The sequence below is a fragment of the Lithobates pipiens genome, unplaced genomic scaffold (genome assembly GCF_037356315.1).
Source record: "Lithobates pipiens isolate NorthernLeopardFrog02 unplaced genomic scaffold, aLitPip1_a1.2 Scaffold_22, whole genome shotgun sequence".
Lineage (NCBI taxonomy): Eukaryota > Metazoa > Chordata > Amphibia > Anura > Ranidae > Lithobates > Lithobates pipiens.
This window is the reverse complement of record NW_027507784.1, coordinates 315,037,654-315,054,911: the sequence shown is the minus strand read 5'-3', so window position 1 is coordinate 315,054,911 and position 17,258 is coordinate 315,037,654. Positions and strand designations below refer to the sequence as shown.

At 41.4% G+C, this 17,258-nt stretch overlaps 1 protein-coding gene across 1 annotated transcript in view; it reads left to right on the top strand.

Annotated features, from left to right (window-relative positions):
- The window catches only part of C1QTNF8 (C1q and TNF related 8), a 60,374-nt gene extending 48,799 nt beyond the window's left edge, over window positions 1-11,575 (top strand). The window contains exons 4-5 of the mRNA XM_077449409.1: window positions 7,426-7,665; window positions 10,852-11,575. Of these exons, the coding sequence (XP_077305535.1) occupies window positions 7,446-7,665; window positions 10,852-11,399 (768 nt within the window). The 5' untranslated portion in view covers window positions 7,426-7,445 and the 3' untranslated portion in view covers window positions 11,400-11,575. The remainder of the gene's footprint in view (window positions 1-7,425; window positions 7,666-10,851) is intronic.
- The last annotated feature ends 5,683 nt before the right edge of the window (window positions 11,576-17,258 follow it).

The following is a 17,258-nucleotide window of genomic DNA, read 5'->3' as shown; positions in this document are numbered from 1 at the left end:
TTTTCAGCTCTTTAGCGCCACCTTTTGGGCTCCTTCTGCTAATTTCGTGTTAGTAGAAGTTTGGTGAGTGTGGATTCGCGATTTTCTTTTCACGTTTTTCATTATACGCTTTTCAGTTTGTTTCTGAACGGCCATTCGTCAACCAGACATGTTGCGGAATAAGATAACATGTTGTTATTTATTATTGGCCTTGGAGTTATTACTTTCACATTCATTTTTTGGTTGAATAATAATGATTTGATTTGGTATATTTTCTATATTTTTGGATGCATAGAATGCACTTTTTGGTTAAATTCTATTGGCAGATAGCATGTCTAATTTTATTTGTTTTCTTTTTTTGATGCACAATAAAAAAATTGTGTAGAATAATACTTGGCTATGTGTTTTACTTCAAATGACAGTTTGGGAGTAGCAGTTATATTTAAAAAAGTACAATGTAAAATTGACAAGGGACACCAACATAGTTGTATCTTTGATCTTAAAAACTACAGGATAATGGTGTTGTGGTAACTTGCCCAAATAAAGAAAAAAACAAAAAAATATAATAATATTATTCTTCATATAACTAGAAAAAAAAGCCTTTGGAAATTTGTTTGCAATAACTCCATCAGTATCACCAGCAAAGCAGCTTCATTATTATCCCATTAAAGAAGAAGAGAATAGTGGGCTGCATTTGGAGATTTCATAATTTGCCATGTCACAAATGTTAATTCTCCATTACAAACGCTATTTTACAACACCGACCGCGTCTGCTTCCGAGCATGCATGTTTGTAGTTTGGACTTTTGTCTGATGGACTTGTGTACACATGATTGGAAAATCCAACAACAGACATTTGTCCGCGGAAAATTTTAGAACACACAGTCAGATTTACCGACAACAGCCTGACATCGAACATTTCCCGTCGGATAGTCCGATCGTGTGTACGGGGCTAAAGAGAACAAAGTCCAGTGCTAGATTTGTGCTCCCCCCCCCCCCCCCCCAGGTTAAGGCAATGTGGATGGATGACAAACATATGTAAGCACAAGGCAAAGACATCTCAAAGGCATTTCCAAATTCCATGCACACAAGCCCTTGATCACGCTCCATCTGCTTTTATTTTTGTAAATGGAAATGCATTAACAATGTGTCTGACATGAGTTTGAGATGTGTACAACACAATGACCTTGTAAGGATCAAATAAACATTTTTTTTTTCTTCTAACAAGTGTTGATCAAACTCATCACACATGTATTATAAAGTCGTCAAAAATGTATTATATCCATACCGAGACCATCGCAGACACACCGCAAACCCTTCATACTCCTATTAAACACATCAGTAGCACACCCTGAACAGAATACATTATTCTTATTGGTCTGCCTGGCTTGCTTCTCAAATACATAAGACTTAAGCCAGGGCTGATTTAAAACAGGGCTCCACCCCAATGGGAAGCTCCGCTTGTTTGCATCCTCCTCCCCACCACAGCCACATTTGACACCTTTCCAGGGAGAGGGGGGAACGGGTAACTGTTTTGGACAGGTCCCCGTCACCACTACCGGGGGACCTCACCGTAGCAAGTTCCCCTGGAAGTTCAGCCCCCCTCCTCCTTTCCCCGCCGCCGGGCCATTCACAAAGCGCAGCGCTCTTCAACCATGTGCAGTAGGGAACCGGCTGTGAAGCCACAAGACTTCACAGCAGCAAAACACCCAAGAGCTAATTGAAAAATTGGCTGGGATGGCAACATCGTGGGACCCCTGGGCAGGTAGGTGTCCTAATATTAAAAGTCAGCAGCTGCAGTATTTGTAGCTGCAGACTTTACATTTTTTTGGAGGGGGCTGGAGCTCCTCTTTAAGAGCAACTGATGTCCTAGTAGTGACCATTCACACTTTGATTTTGATTTTCATTTGACCGTGATCCACCTGTCGATCACGGGCAGGTGACGGGTAGGTCACATCCCTTCCATGCTGACCCCTGAAACCTGTATAGCGGCATTTACTGAAATTGATCCCTATATTTTGCTCCTTCAGCAGCTAAAAGCTGGCTTCTCCTCCTCTGACTCCTGCCAGCATTCAGCTTCCACAGGAGAAAAATAAAAGGGAGCGGTTCTAGTAAATTCTGCCCCTGCTCCTGTCCAGGTTCCCCTTCTTTCGGCTCCGTGTATGCTCCCCTGGTTCCCCCCTTGCAGTGATTCTGACTTCCCTTCCTCTCTTCTCTTGCTGGCTGGTAATCTTCAGGATGGAGAGTGGGGGAACTAACTGGTAAATTACATCGGTACTGATCTCTCACTGTGTTCATTCATAACAGAAGCATAGTAATTTGTGCTTACAATGCTTCAGTTTGTGAATGAACAGAGAGGCTGTGCAGAGCCCATACTGTTCATTCTGTGTGTGCAGCTGAGGCTGCAGAGATTCAGACTGAGTACTGTGTCCTCAATCACCTTTCTTTGTCTCAAAGTAGAAAGAGAGGTACCTGTTTAGAGAACCCTTTTGATTCCCCAAAGCCCCCCACAGGTCTGCTAAAAAAACTGTAAAGAAATAGAAAAGTATAAAAACAAATGGCACTATCCACTGCCCTACTGACAGCATCCATTGCTCTACTCATACTGTCCTCTACCCTAATCACAAAGTCCACTGACCTACTGACACTGTCCATTGCTCTACTGACACCACCCACTGACCTACTGATACCACCCACTGATATCATCCACTGCCCTACTGACACCACCCATTGCCCTACAGACATAGTCCTCTGCCCTACTGACAAAATGCACTGCCCTTCTGACAAAGTCCACTGACACCATCCATGGTCCTACTGACACCATCTACAGCCCTAATGACACTGTTGACTGCTCTACTGACTAACGCTGTCCACTAATTCTTCCGTATTATTTAGTTAGGCCTTGTTAGGTGATTTCTTTTTGAAAAAAAGGGCGTGGAACCCCGGTGATCTTTGATCTCATTCATGTTGTTCAGGTAGATCTCCACCTCTCAAAAGTTGCCTACCCTTGCAGTACCCCCTCCCTCCCCCAAATGCCTTGATCTGCTTTTCTCTCCAGAAGGATGTTTGGGCATCATACAGGGTCACAGTATAGGCCTGGACTGAAATGCTGGCTCAGAGATAACAGAAACTTCTACAAATCACATAGATTTGAACAGGCACCATAGGAAAAGTTGGGATTCCTCTTGTTGTGCAATGTTGTAATAAGTATGACATATGAAAAATCACGCAGCTGTGAACAAGGGCTTAGAGCAGAAACCCTTCTACAAATATACGTTAAAGCCCATTGGCTCTTTAGATGGCGTACCAAAGCAATGGCGATGAAAAGCAGTCTGTTTCCTCTTCATCCATTTCCCTCACGTACATCCCGCATGTGTGCACCACGCGGAGAAGGAACCAAAGTCTTTTTTCCAAACTCTTTCTTGGAACACCTCAACAAGAACTTCTCTTGTGAAGTTAACTTTTGAACAGGAGGTGCCCACCTGCTGGAGAAACCTAAGAATCAGTCCTCCCAATCTGTGATGTGTCTGCTGCCTCCGAGCATAATACGCCAAGAATGGATAATACTGATTTTCAAAGACTTCACTGATAGCAGATGGGATCTAAGTGGACCATGTCCTCCAGCTATAGAGTTTGGATGCTGTTTGAACGTACTCAGGCTGCTCTTATTAGCTGGATTGACGGATGCTTCAGGCAAATACCAAATTTAAAGGAAGAAAAATTTTATTTACTGTGCTCTGAAATGAAAGGGAATTTTTTAACTGTAACAGCGGGACTTTGAAAAATGTATCTTGGTGAAACAACTGCAATTAGAAAAGGGCTTTGTCCTGTCAGAGGTCAGAGGAAATGTAGCAGCAGAAATATGCTCTGTTATTACCAACATAGTTGTGATTTGGTGCTTCTGCCGATGTTGCAGTGTACAGGTGTGGGGAAGAGCAATAAAGACTGACTGTTGCTTCAAAGTTCCTTCATCTTGGGGCAAATGATAGGTGCTGGACAAGAATCACAAATCTGAAAAATGGATAATGCAGAAGTAAGGAGATGCTTGCACTGCAGGTACTCAAGTACAGCTTCCTTTCCAGCTTGGAGAACAGTGAGCAGCAAGATATCGCCAAATCTCACTCCAAATCTCCTGAGACTAACAGTTAGAGGTGGCAATGCTTTAGATCAGGGGCTTCCAAACTATCTGAACAAGGAGCCAGTTTACTGTTCTTGAGGCCTTAGAGAGGCAAGACTTTGGCTAGTATGATTAGAAAATGCTGTGGTGCCAGTGAGAGCCTATAGTGCCCCTCATTGGTTTTAGTGGAAAAAGTTCCCCATTGTTGGTATCAGTGGAAGAATTGGTGCCTCATTGTTTGTATTTAAAGTAGGAATGGTGCACCTTTGTTGGTGTCTATGGGAGGAATGGTACCCCATCATTGGTATCTTTGGAAGGAAAAGTGCCCCATCATTATTGTCAATGGATGGCATGGTGCTCCAATGACAGAATAAAGGCAAGCAAAGGGCCACATCTGGCCCACGGGCCACAGTTTTCAGACCACTGCTTTAAATGATTTCACACTGCAGACATACAGCTAGGAGGCTGTAGACACTGTAGGGCCTAGGCACAGAAAGTGCACTGTTAGTTTTCAGTAAAAATTCAGGACAAAGGGTAGATTTTTTGAGGTCCTGCTTAGGCACAATACATATTTTAAAATGTGCCCTATGATATAGCAAATCTTCACTTTTTAAGTTCAGGTCCACCTGTTGCTAGACCACAAATTTTAACAAAGGTAAAAATTATTTGTATAATATTGTATTTTACCCATGTTATTTACCAGTAAAAACCTCCCTTGTGTTGAGATCCGAAAGCCCCGAGACTGCTGTTGGGTACTGCCAACTTTCAGGTGATGTCAGAAGACCCATTAACACACTATAGTATTTCCCTTCTTTCCACTTCTTCCCTTTCAGCTATGTACATAAAAAAATATTGGGGGCACAATGGCTTCCACCTAACAGCATTGGTGATGCAATGGTTCAAATCCCAACCACGACACTACCTGCCGGAGTATGTTCTCCCTGTGCCTGTGTGGGTGTCCTCCCACACGCCAAAGACATGCTGGTAGGTAAATTGGCTCCTGTCTAAATTGGCCCTAGTATGTGTATTAAAGAGCGTTAGGATCCTTAGAGTGTAAGCTCCTTAAAAGCAGGGACTGATGTGAATATAGAATGTAAAGTGCCTAAAATAAATTAATGGGAGATGGAGGGAGGGGCAGAGAGAGGAGCTGGGTCAGCCCAGAGAGTAATTAGACACTTCCAGGACAGAAGAGGGGTAGGATCTGGAATGACAGAGGGGCTTATGGTAGGGAAGTGACTCTCCTGTGGTAACAAGTTCAAAAGCACATTGTAAGTGAACAAAAATCATGTATAGAAACAAAAAACAGCAAATCTTGGAGAGGAAAGTAAACATATAAAATGCTTGTTTTTTCCTCATGCGTTTAACTGCAATTTTTTAAGCTGGTGACAGGGTCTCTTTAACCTGTCTGATAGATGACCACCCCTAAGGCGTGTTTGTTGGCACGCAGGAAATAAAATGAGATAGATTTGACAAACCAATTGTCATTTTGGCTAAGTGACTGTCAGTTTAAGAAGTACAATAGGTTTAGGAATAGGGTTTGAGTTAGACTTTAGAGTTTAGGTTGGGGAGTAAGAATTGGTGGAAGAGTTAAGGTTGTGATAGTTATGGTTTGGAGTTGGTCTGAAGTTTAGGATTAATGTAAATCCTAAAATGAAAATAAAGCCAATGATTAGGTTGTTTAGGATAGAATAGAGAATCCTTAGGTCACTGTCACATGTTCTCTCTTGGAGATTGCCCTTCATTTCCTGTCCCAGAGACTCAGCAGGCAGTCAGAGATCTTGCCAAAGCCAAAATATACCTCCAACAAAGCAGCTGTCATCAGAACATGTTAACCTATTGAAAAATTTACCCTTAGCTCCTGTTTAATACTTTTGACTATCCCATCACATTCTGCTCTGGAGACACAGGCATAACAATAAAAACCAGATGGGGTTTTACTCCATCCAAAGGTTAAAAAAAAAAGTTTTGGCTTTACATACAGCTTAAGGTTTACTTTACGTTGTTGGGTTGAAGATTAGGGTATAAGTTGAGGTTTAGGTCTCAATATTAGTTACTGGTTTCTGAGGTGGGAAATGTGGGAAAAATACTTTATAGGCGACACAATAATAGAAACCTGCTAGAGGTTCTTACACTACAATAATGAAAAAGATGATTTTGTTCTTGTATGTGGTCATCCCCTTTCCTTTCCCTGGTAGCACCGGGTGAATTACAGGGACAGGAAGTAAGGGTAAGTCATCTGAAAAACCTGTAAGCGGTTGTACACACGGTCGGACATTCCGACGGAAAATGTCCGATCGGACCGTGTTGTCGGATAATCCGACTGTGTGTGGGCTCTATCGGACTGTTTCCGTCTGAATATCCGACGGACAAAGTTTTAGAGCTGGGCTATAAAACTTTCCGACAACATGATCCGATCGGACTTTGTCTGATTGTGTGTAGAGAATTTAGATCGGACAAAGTGCCCCGCATGCTCAGATCAAATTCCTAGACCAAAGCTATTGGCTACTTACGTGAACGTAGTCCAGTCGTAACGAAATAACGTCGTCACGTTAAGTATGATCGGATTCTCCGACAACTTTGTCCGACCGTGTGTATGCAACACAAGTTTCGGACAAAATCCGTTGGACAAAATCCGACTGATTTTGTTGTCGGAATGTCCGACCGTGTGTACAAGGGCTTTGAGGTTATAAACCCATCCTCACTTGATCAACCTACAATTCACACAACTTTCACCTAAGATGTACACACTTTTGTAAAAAAATAAAAAATAAAAAGAGAAAATGTGTGAGTTTCAGGTCAAAATTTTGTAGATCTTGGCTAAAAACAATAACTACTGTAGATCCCTAAAATTACAAAAAACGAAAGAAAACCCACAAATTTACTGTGGTTCTACACAATGTTTCCAGCCTCTGTGTAGTGTAACAGATTTCAGAAGGATAACTCAGCACAGTGTCAATAGGATGGGCTTCCAGAGAATAATAATATAGGTAATGTAATTGTCAACAGCTGGCTTATTGAAGTGAAATACAGTACATCTGCTAATGAGGTCATAGATCTCCAGAGAAATATGAGAGATTCTTGTATTATATGGGCAAGTTATTTTATCGTTTATTAAAAACAAGGAACATGGAGAATTTCCATAGGGAGCTGGTACACCACATTATTCCTGAGCACAATGTTGTCCTTTGCTAACTTCCCATGCACATGGAAAGGTTACGTTGCCCTATCAATCCCCTCATCCGGTACTGTCCTGAACAGCAATTTGCTGCTACTCCCTTGTTATTACATTATTAGTTTTAATTTTCTATGTTTTCTTTTTCTTTTTTATAGGAAAGCAGAGAGGAACTGTAATGCATTTTCCAACACTCTTCGTCTTTATCTCTGTCATGTCAGCTGATGCAGCTGCACCGAGAACTTTCTTATGGCAAGAAATCGGGAACCCGTCTTGTATTCGCTGTTGTGGAGGCTCAGAAGAGCCAGCGGATGCTCCTAAGAAAACCAGGATGAAAGAGTATGTGATGTACCCTATGCCAAGAGTCCAGCCACGTATTGAGATGAGCATCCTAAAGGGTTAGTCTTCAAGATAGGGTTTTCTTCCACAAAGTATTTCGTTACCATAACCTCTGAGCCCACCATGAACGTTGCTTTTTTTTAGTAGCGTTTAACAAAAGTGCAATTACAGCAGACAAAATTTGACATTATGGGTCTGCAGTCCCGTTTGACCCTGGTGCATTGAAATGCAATTCTAGTAAACTGGGCTTGCATGGATTTTGCACATCTTTTCATCACCTCTGGAGTTGTCAGGTGGAATAGGTAGAACCCAGCACAGTATATAGTCACAAGCAAGAAACATAGTCATTTGGGGGCCAGGGAAGAGCAAGCGTAGCCAACGAACATGCCATGGCTTAGGGAAGGCAACAGGTAAAAGGAGAATTCAAAGGATTAAGAAGCACACTTTCTGGAACCCTAACACAAATCCCTGTAACACTAATGCTAATCATTTTACTAATCCTAACATCTCTAACAATAATTACTCACATTAATCCTTCCTACGACTTTTAGCCCTTGTACACACGGTCGGAGTTTCCGACGGAATGTGTCCTATCGGACCGTTTTGTCAGATATTTTGACTGTGTGTGGTCTCCATCGGACTGTTTCCGTCGCAATATCCGATGGACCAACTTTTCCAACTTGCCGGTAAAATTTTCCGACAAAATGCTCCGATCGGACATACTCCGATCATGTGTAGCCTACTCCGATGGACAAAGTGCCACGCATGCTCAGATCAAATTCCTAGACCAAAGCTATTGGCTACTAGCCTGTACGCAGTCCCGTCGTAACGAAATAACGTCATCACGTTATGTACAATCGGATTTTCCGACAACTTAGTCCAACCGTGTGTATGCAACATCACTTCCGGACCTCTTCCGGAATTAATCCGTCGGAATTACTCCGACGGATTTGATTGTCGGAATCTCCGACCGTGTGTACAAGGGCCTAGACTAACCATTTCTGTAACCCTCACACTAATTCTCACAGTAACCCTAACACTAACCCTTCCTGAAACACTAACCAACCTATGACCAAAACATCAGCCCATAATAATAACCTTCCCTGTAACCCTAACAAAAGCCCCTCCTGTAACCCTGACCCTAACATTCCCTGTAACACTAACTATTCCTTATACAGTAATACTAACCATCCCTGTATGCTAACACTAACCTTCTCTGTAACCCAAACACTATAACACTAAAATTCAATGTAATCCTAACATTAACTCCTCCTGTAAGTTTTAGCCCTTGTACACAAGGTCTGACATTCCGACGGAAAATGTCAGATCAGACCATGTTGTCGGATAATCCGACAGTGTGTGGGCTCCATTGGACTGTTTCCTTCAGAATATCTGACCGACAACGTTTTAGAGCTGGGCTACGAACGATCAGATTTTCCGACAACTTTGTTTCGACCGTGTGTATGCAACACCAGTTTCGGACAAAATCCGTCAGACAAAATCCAACGCATTTTGTTGTCGGAATGTCCGACCGTGTGTACAGGGGCTAACACTAACCCTTCCAGTAATCTTAAGAAAAAATCCGCTTTAAATAAACTCACCCCCTCCTTTGCATACTCACCTCTTTTGCGTCAGGATTCAGGAGCCTCTGCACAAAAAAAAAAACCCTAACCTTCTTTGCCCAGGAAAAGGGTTTAGTTGCTTAAGTTTTAGATTAAAGTGGTTGTAAACCACTGTACGTTTTTTTTTTTTTTTTCTTACCTGCAAGGCAAAGGCATGATGTTCTAGTATGCATCCCATACTAGCACATTATGTGAAACCTGAAAATTAAGCCTTCCAGCGATGCAATGTCATTGCTGGAGACAGCTTCCATCTTCTCCCATCTTGCCTTTGGGTTTGCAGACTTCAGGTCTGTAATTGCCCACCAGAAGCCGCCGGTCTGAAGGAATGGCACGGATGACTGTTCCTTTAGAGTGCATGCGCCAGTCTTGTCACTGGCTGCATGTACAGTAAATATCTTCTAAACGGTGTTTAGGAGATATTTACACTACCTATAGGTAAGCCTTACTATAGGCTTACCTATGGGTACAATTCAAAGATGGAAGTTTACTTCCTCTTTAAGTGAAGGAGAAGGGATACTTTTAGTGTTAAAGCATGAGGGAAATTACACACTACACACTTTCTGTCTATTTGAAAAGTGTTAATCAGTGAAATGAGTGGAACCCACCTACACAAATGGGACAAGACTCACTTTAAAGTGGTTGTATACCCAAATTTGTCATTTTTACCTACAGGCAAGCCTATAATTAGGCTTACCTGTAGGTAAAATTAATATCTCCTAAACCTGTAAACTTTTGCATGCAGCTGCTGACGTCAGCGGTGAATGCGCTCTGAATGCCCAGCTGAAGATGCTGCCGGACCTTGCCGGGAAGAGTGATGTGATTGTGGCTCTGGCCAATTACAGCGCCGGAGCCAAAGCCGGATGAAACGCAGAGGGCAAGATGTCAGATCCTTCGGCGTGGACTGGGCTACATTATGGGGGCTTTGATCTAAGGTAAGTATTTCATAATGAGCTAGTATGCGTTGCATACTAGCTCATTATGCCTTTGCCTTGCAGGGTTTTTTTTTTTAGACATGTGCGGGTATACAACCATTTTAAGAGCTAAAACTAGGGTGAGTGGGAATTTAAAGTAGAAAGCATAAAGACTTTAAAATACGTTTTTAACAGTTTAAAGGGGTTGTAAAGGTAAGTGTGTTTTCACCTTAATGCCATTAAGGTAAAAAAAAACACCTGTCAGCGCAGGTAAGTATGACATTTTTGTTATTTAAAAAAAAAAAATTAAGTTTAGATTCACTTTAATACAGAATGGGTTAGGTTATAGGATCCCTTGACTTTATACAAAAGGGAATCCAGAGAGAATTGCTACACCCCAAAAAATATACTGGTTTTGGAGCACCAAGAACTACCTCTTTTAGATGTGTGTTTGTATTTTTTTTTTTTATATTTTGTCTATATGAATTGTTTTTGTGCCCAACCCCTGGAACAATGATTTAATCACCATGAATGGTTTTGGTATGCTTTTATCTCACAGTAACAGCATACCAACACTTACAAAGAAGGTGAAATCATTGTGTCTGGAGTCGGGCTTTACATAAAATTTAAAAAATGTCAAACAAACCTATGTTGTATATGTTTGCCCAAATGAATTGTTCCTCACTGATTTATTGTACCATCACCTTGACAGGTGAGAAGGGTGATGTAGGAAACAAAGGTCCTCCAGGAGTCTCAGGAAAAGAAGGTGAACGAGGACCACAAGGGCTTCTGGGGTTGAAGGGTCAGAAGGGTCAAGTAGGTCCACCAGGAAACTCCTGCAAGGTCCAGTATTCTGCTTTCTCTGTTGCCCGTCGTAAATCGGTGCACAGCACTGATTACTTCCAAGCCGTCATCTTCGACACAGAGTTTGTAAATCTTTACAAACACTTCAACATGTTCTCAGGGACCTTCGTCTGCTACATTTCTGGGATCTACTACTTCAACTTAAATGTCCACACCTGGAATCTGAAAGAGACCTATATACACATCATGAAGAATGACCAGGAGATGGCCATTTTATATGCACAGCCAAGTGACCGGAGTATTATGCAAAGTCAAAGCCTTATGCTTGAGCTGAAGGAGAAGGATGAGGTTTGGGTGAGGATGTTCAAACGGGAGCGGGAGAACGCATTGTACAATGATGATACTGATGTCTATATTATCTTTAATGGTTATCTGATCAGACCAGCGGATGAGTGAACACTCCGTGGTGTACCTCTGTCATTTTGGACTTGAAAACGGCACAAAACAAAAAGACTGTTTTGCTAATGTTTGTTGGTGCAATTGTATTATCTCCTAAATAGAAGGCTAAAGTGATTCTATTTGATATAGGATATTTTGTATATTAATAAATATTCTCATTAAGGATCTGAAAATTTAGCAGATCTCCATTACTATGCTGCACAACCAAAAATAATATATCTGTGTATGATGCAGTGGGATATAAGGTGGTTGTGGGGAGGTGCAGTGTGGTGTGGCAGCAGTAAACACTCAGATTCCAGTTGCAGAGAACAGAACTTATATTAATGTCAAAGTTCAATATTTCACAGGAATCACGGTGGGAGCGTGCTCGATCACGAACAATCACAGAATGTAACAGCAGTATGTAGCAGAGCAGGTCTCTGATATGTGCCATCAACGTCTGTCTGGAGGGGCGGAATGTGGCCTGGCCAGTCCGTGCCCAGATGGGAAGGTCTCGAGGAAGGAAGGCATGTCTCTATCCTTTCCCTACACGTCTGGAACCTCTCCCTACTGCTAATTGCTGTCCCTACCAGACAGGTGACATGTCCCTTTTTGCGATACGGCATTGCGTCGCTTTAACTGACAATTGCACAGTTGTACGGCACTGTACCCAAACAAAATTGAGGTCCTTTTTTTTCCACAAATAGAGCTTTTTTTTGGTGGTATTTGATCACCTCTGCGGTTTTTATTTTTTGTGCTATAAACAAAAAAAGAGTGACAATTTTGAAAAAAACACGATATTTTGTACTTTTTTGCTATAATAAATATCCCCAGCTTTTGTTTAAAGTTTTGGTCGATATGTATTCTTCTACAAATGTTTGGTAATAAAAATCGAAACAAGAGTATATTGATTGGTTTGCACAAAAGTTATAGCATCTACAAAACAGGGGAAGGATTTATGGCATTTTTATTTTTTACTAGTAATGGCGGTGATCAAGGATGTTTATCGGGACTGCAACATTATGGCGGACAGATCGGACACTTTTAACACATTTTTGGGATCATTGGCATTTGTACAGCGATCAGTGCTATAAAAATGCACTGCTTACTGTGTACATGTCACTGACATGGAAGGGGTTAACACTAGTGGGCGAACAAGGGGTTAACTGTGTTCCCTAGGGACTGATTCTAACTGTGGGGGGAGGGGAATGACTGAGGGGAGGAGACCGGTTGTTGTTCATACTTGGTAAGAACAACAGATCGCTCTCCTTACCCCTGACAGCACGGAGATCTGTCTGTTTACATTAACAGATCTCTGTTCTATGTATGCGTGGAGCGATCGCAGATACCCAGCGGTCATTGTGACTTCCGGGCACACGCATTGGCTCCGGCGTCGTGTGGCAGGCACGCACGCCCCCCCTAGTGGTCAAAAGGCGAACCAATGTACAGTTACGTCAGTTCACCCAGGAGAGCCAACCTGCTGCAGTACAACTGCGGCGGCCGGTCGGGAAGGGGTTAAATAGACTCTGCCTGACCCAAGATGGCTGCCAGAGTCACATCAGGGCAGCATCCGATTGGATAGCTTCCTCAGTAACCCAGGAGACCACAGAGGAACCTTGTTACTCTTGACTTCCCCTCCAATTGCAATGCCCCTGCAGATGAGTGCCAACCACAGTGGAGAAAGTAGAAAGCACCTGCCTACAAGGTTGATAAATGTATCATAAATATTATCATATAAAATAACCAATCATTCACCTAGCAGGTCCCTTTTAATTGTGATGAAAGGATCCTTTAACACCCTAAAACTATGATTCCTTTAAGACATATCTCTAACAAAAACTTTTTTTTTTTTTTATCAAGTTATTGCTGGCTATATCACTGCTGTGGAAATTCACCCTATCTGTATGTCCTGGTGACCATTGTCAATTGGATAAAAAAAAATGTGATGGAAATCAAAAATTTATGGAGCTGGCATTGAAGGGAAATTTTCCACTGGGTATGCTTTTTGCACTTATCTCTTGTTTTGTCTTCTGGACATAAAGTAATAAGAAATCGCTTGACTGAGCACAGCAAAAAACAAACCTGATAGGAGTGTTAACACTCCTCTCCTCTGTCCAAAACATTTTACTTCTTTGGCTAAAGATACATTTTACAGCTAAAGACAAACTGTCGAGAGCAACTGCAATTTTCTTAAAGGGGTTTTCAACAACTCTGTACATTTAATGTTTGTTTTGGACCATCGTGTGTAGTAATGGAGCTCCCACTTTATGCAACTCCCAAGTTTTCTCTGGACAGAAATCTGCAGTTGCAGTGGTCCTTTGCCCCTGCTGTTAAAATTTGGTAATGCCGCATGACCATAAAATGCAGTGATTCCCACTTGTGTTTGGGTCCATTATCTCTTGATCTTATGTTTAGGGAATACTCTGCGTGTTGTTTTTATTTTATTTTAATTTACAAAGATTGGTCCATTTAGTCTTAAAACTGTTTTATCTTTGATGGATTCCAGTCTACCAAATATTATGTAAGTAAAAGTAGGCAGTGCTGTTTACTACTAGGGAACTCATGGAGACCTTTATGTTATTCAAAGATGGGGCTTAGTCAAATTTTGGATTTCTCATTCTGTTTTGACCCTTGCCTACTATATTCGAAAACTAAAACTAAAAGTTTTGGCTTTAGATACACTTTTCTTTATATATATATATATATATATATATATATATATATATATATATATATATATATATATATATATATATCACACATACACAGTTTAAAGCCCCATACACACTATCAGGTTTTCTGCTGATTTTTGTCTTCAGATTTACCAAAACCATGCAGTGAAGGGCCTGCCTGATTGCATACAAATTTAAACTCCTAAGGTTTGACCTCATATTATATGGTTTTGGTAAATCTGAAGGAAAAAATCAGCAGAAAATCTGATAGTGTGTATGTGGGCCTTAGGGTTTCAGTGTCCCTGGTGAAGGATGGATGAACTTTCTGGCCAATATTTTTGTTGGCCTTCTTATTCACCAAACATCCAGGCTACTCCAACCTTACCTCTGTTCACTAATGGTTTCTAGTTAGGAGTAGGCAGTGCTGAAGTAGAATGGCCTCTGCCTTCATTTATTGTTCATTTTGGACCTGCAGTGTCACCACTTCCTAGTGAAGGGTTTCTCAACCAGGGTTCCATGGAACCCTAGATTTCCTCCAGAGGTTGCTAGGGGTTCCTTATACAATGAGCAATTTCTGCCTCTCAGATAAGTTCCTAGTGACACCACTGATCTTTTTAGCTATCTGTAAGGGGGTATTTCTTCCCAATGACCTCAAGTGTAAGGAGTATTCTACCCACTGATCATCACACTAATGTATCATGAGTTGTAGATATAGTCATTTTTAGCAGGGGTTCCCTGAGACCAGAAAGTTGAAGAGAAGTTGAAGAGAAGAAAAGCTGACCTAGCAAAACACTCATTCATGGAGAGATGTAAGCATCAGCAGTGCCTAAGAGGTGGATCAGGCGCAGAATGACTGTAAAATTGTACCCCATTGGTTCAGAACATAGAACCTTCCACCATGAGTCTGAGTTTTGTTGTGCAGCGAGGCTTAGAAACATGATATAACCCATGATTACAAGAAGTTAAACCAACAGTAATTTCAATTATTTTTTTTTTTTTAAATAATTACAAGAATAATTAAGTCTGACCTCCAAGTAAACAGCTAAATACACATTATTACATGCAATTATATTGTATTTCTATCAATTCAGTCTTGAAATTTAAACAGCCCTGACAAAAAGCACATGGCTCATAGAGCTCCCCTTCTCTCCTCCCGAGTTCTACCCTACAGGGGATTACAGGAGGCTGATACCAAAACAAAATCAGGTCCTTATGCTAGCTGCAATTTTTAATAAAGTGATGTATTTATTTCTCTTTGAAGGTCAGCATTTTAATAAAAAATAAAATAAAAAAATGATATACCGGTATTGAAATAAATACTGGAATTATATTATTATCCGAGGGTGATTACAGATTGCCTCTATTTCTTCCATATATGTATTAACTTGTCTACTCCTATAGTTAGCTAGTCTATCAAAACTCTGTTGATAAGAACAATGATATAAGGTTAGCTATGAAAACAAACACACTGCTAAATAAAATAACGTCTTATTTATTTCCAAAGAAAATAGAAAAAACATGTAAATACTATACATGTAAATAATGTAAATATACAATAAATACTATACAGAATATAACAGAAGAATATCAAAGCTACTTATCGCAAGACATGGTCTCATCAACTTGGCTGCATATAACACAGAGAGCCATGATCCACGAGCCAGGAGCGAAAAGGGACAACTTCCATCCTGTGTGCACTTTTTAAACTTCATCCATACACCATCCAAACCCACCTCCATTGTCTGCCCATTTAGGTTTCTAAAGAATGAAAGTAGTTCCGGGGCAGTCCTTCTCAATATATTATATTACTGCCCATCCTGCTGTATTGGCCTCTAGGGGCAGCATTGTCCATGTATCATGTCTATGTATCCTGGGTCAATACAATGCCTGTTGATCCTTTGATCTTTGTAGCAGGATATTCATTAATCATCTTGTCAGCTATGGTCCTTTTGAAGCTTGCTTGCAGAGGGCAAATCAAGGATTTCCATGTTATCACACCAGTCGATCAGGAGCCAAGCTTTTCTTCAGCCTTGATGGAGGTCTGATCTCTGAATATTCTGATATGCTACAATTCTTTGATGTTCAACTTGTTGCATTCCAACTTGGTTCTATCAACCAGAAAGAAACTCCAGAACTGTGATATTAAACCATGTTGCCCTCCAACAGGTATATATCAACTTAAATTTCAGCCACTGTTGGTGTAATGCAGCACATTGGCTTTATTACACAAATCAACGTCATTGTATGTTGCTTCGTGTAATAGATATAGCAGGCCTCAGAGCTCGTTACCTGCGATGGCTCCAAGCAGAGGCATAACCGGGATCTGCCAGTGTAAACACAGTGAATCCCCGTTCCCCGACCACTGCCTTGCTAAAGAAGCTGAGGGTAAAGGTTATGGACTGGCCAAGCATGTCTCCAGACCTAAACCCTATTGAGCATCTGTGGGGCATCCTCAAACAGAAGGTGGAGGAGAGTCTCTAACATCCACCAGCTCTGTGATATCATCATGGAGGAGTGGAAGAGGACTTCAATGGCAACCTGTGAAGCTCTGGTGGACTCCATGCCCAAGAGGGTTAAGGCAGTGCTGGAAAATAATGGAGGCCACACAAAATATTGAATCTTTGTATATATATATATATATATATATATATATAGTGACAGGTTGGGGTCTCTTAGCTCAATGGTAGTGTCAAAACAGTGAGTTTACACCACGCCATATACATTTTCCAGAGCTTCCCTGCCCACTTTTGTTTAATCAAAATCAAAACTTCACACAGGTAATGTCATTCTCGCCATCACTGCAAAAACACAACATTCAGCCTCCTGGCTCTCTTGTGGCAGCTTTACCACTCCAAGTACCTCTTCAGGGTCCCTCCTGAACATCATACCTTTTTGGTCCCCCTGACCATGAAACACATCCCAGTGTTTATGCGCAGATGCTGCACCTCAGCTCTGCATCTTCCTTACACCTTCCTAGCTGTTCAATCCCTCATGGACTCTCTCTCAGACTTGGGCCTTGCTTTGTCCCGACCTGGACACCATGGTGCACACCGGCTCCTCTCATGCCTCCTTCACACACTGACTTCCTCAGGAAGGTAGGGCTCTGAGCTTTATCTCTGGCTCTCATATAAAGCCAGCCCCCACCTGTGCCATTAGTGTGCCCATTTCTTAGCATGGGGGTCACCCTGCTATAAAATATATATAT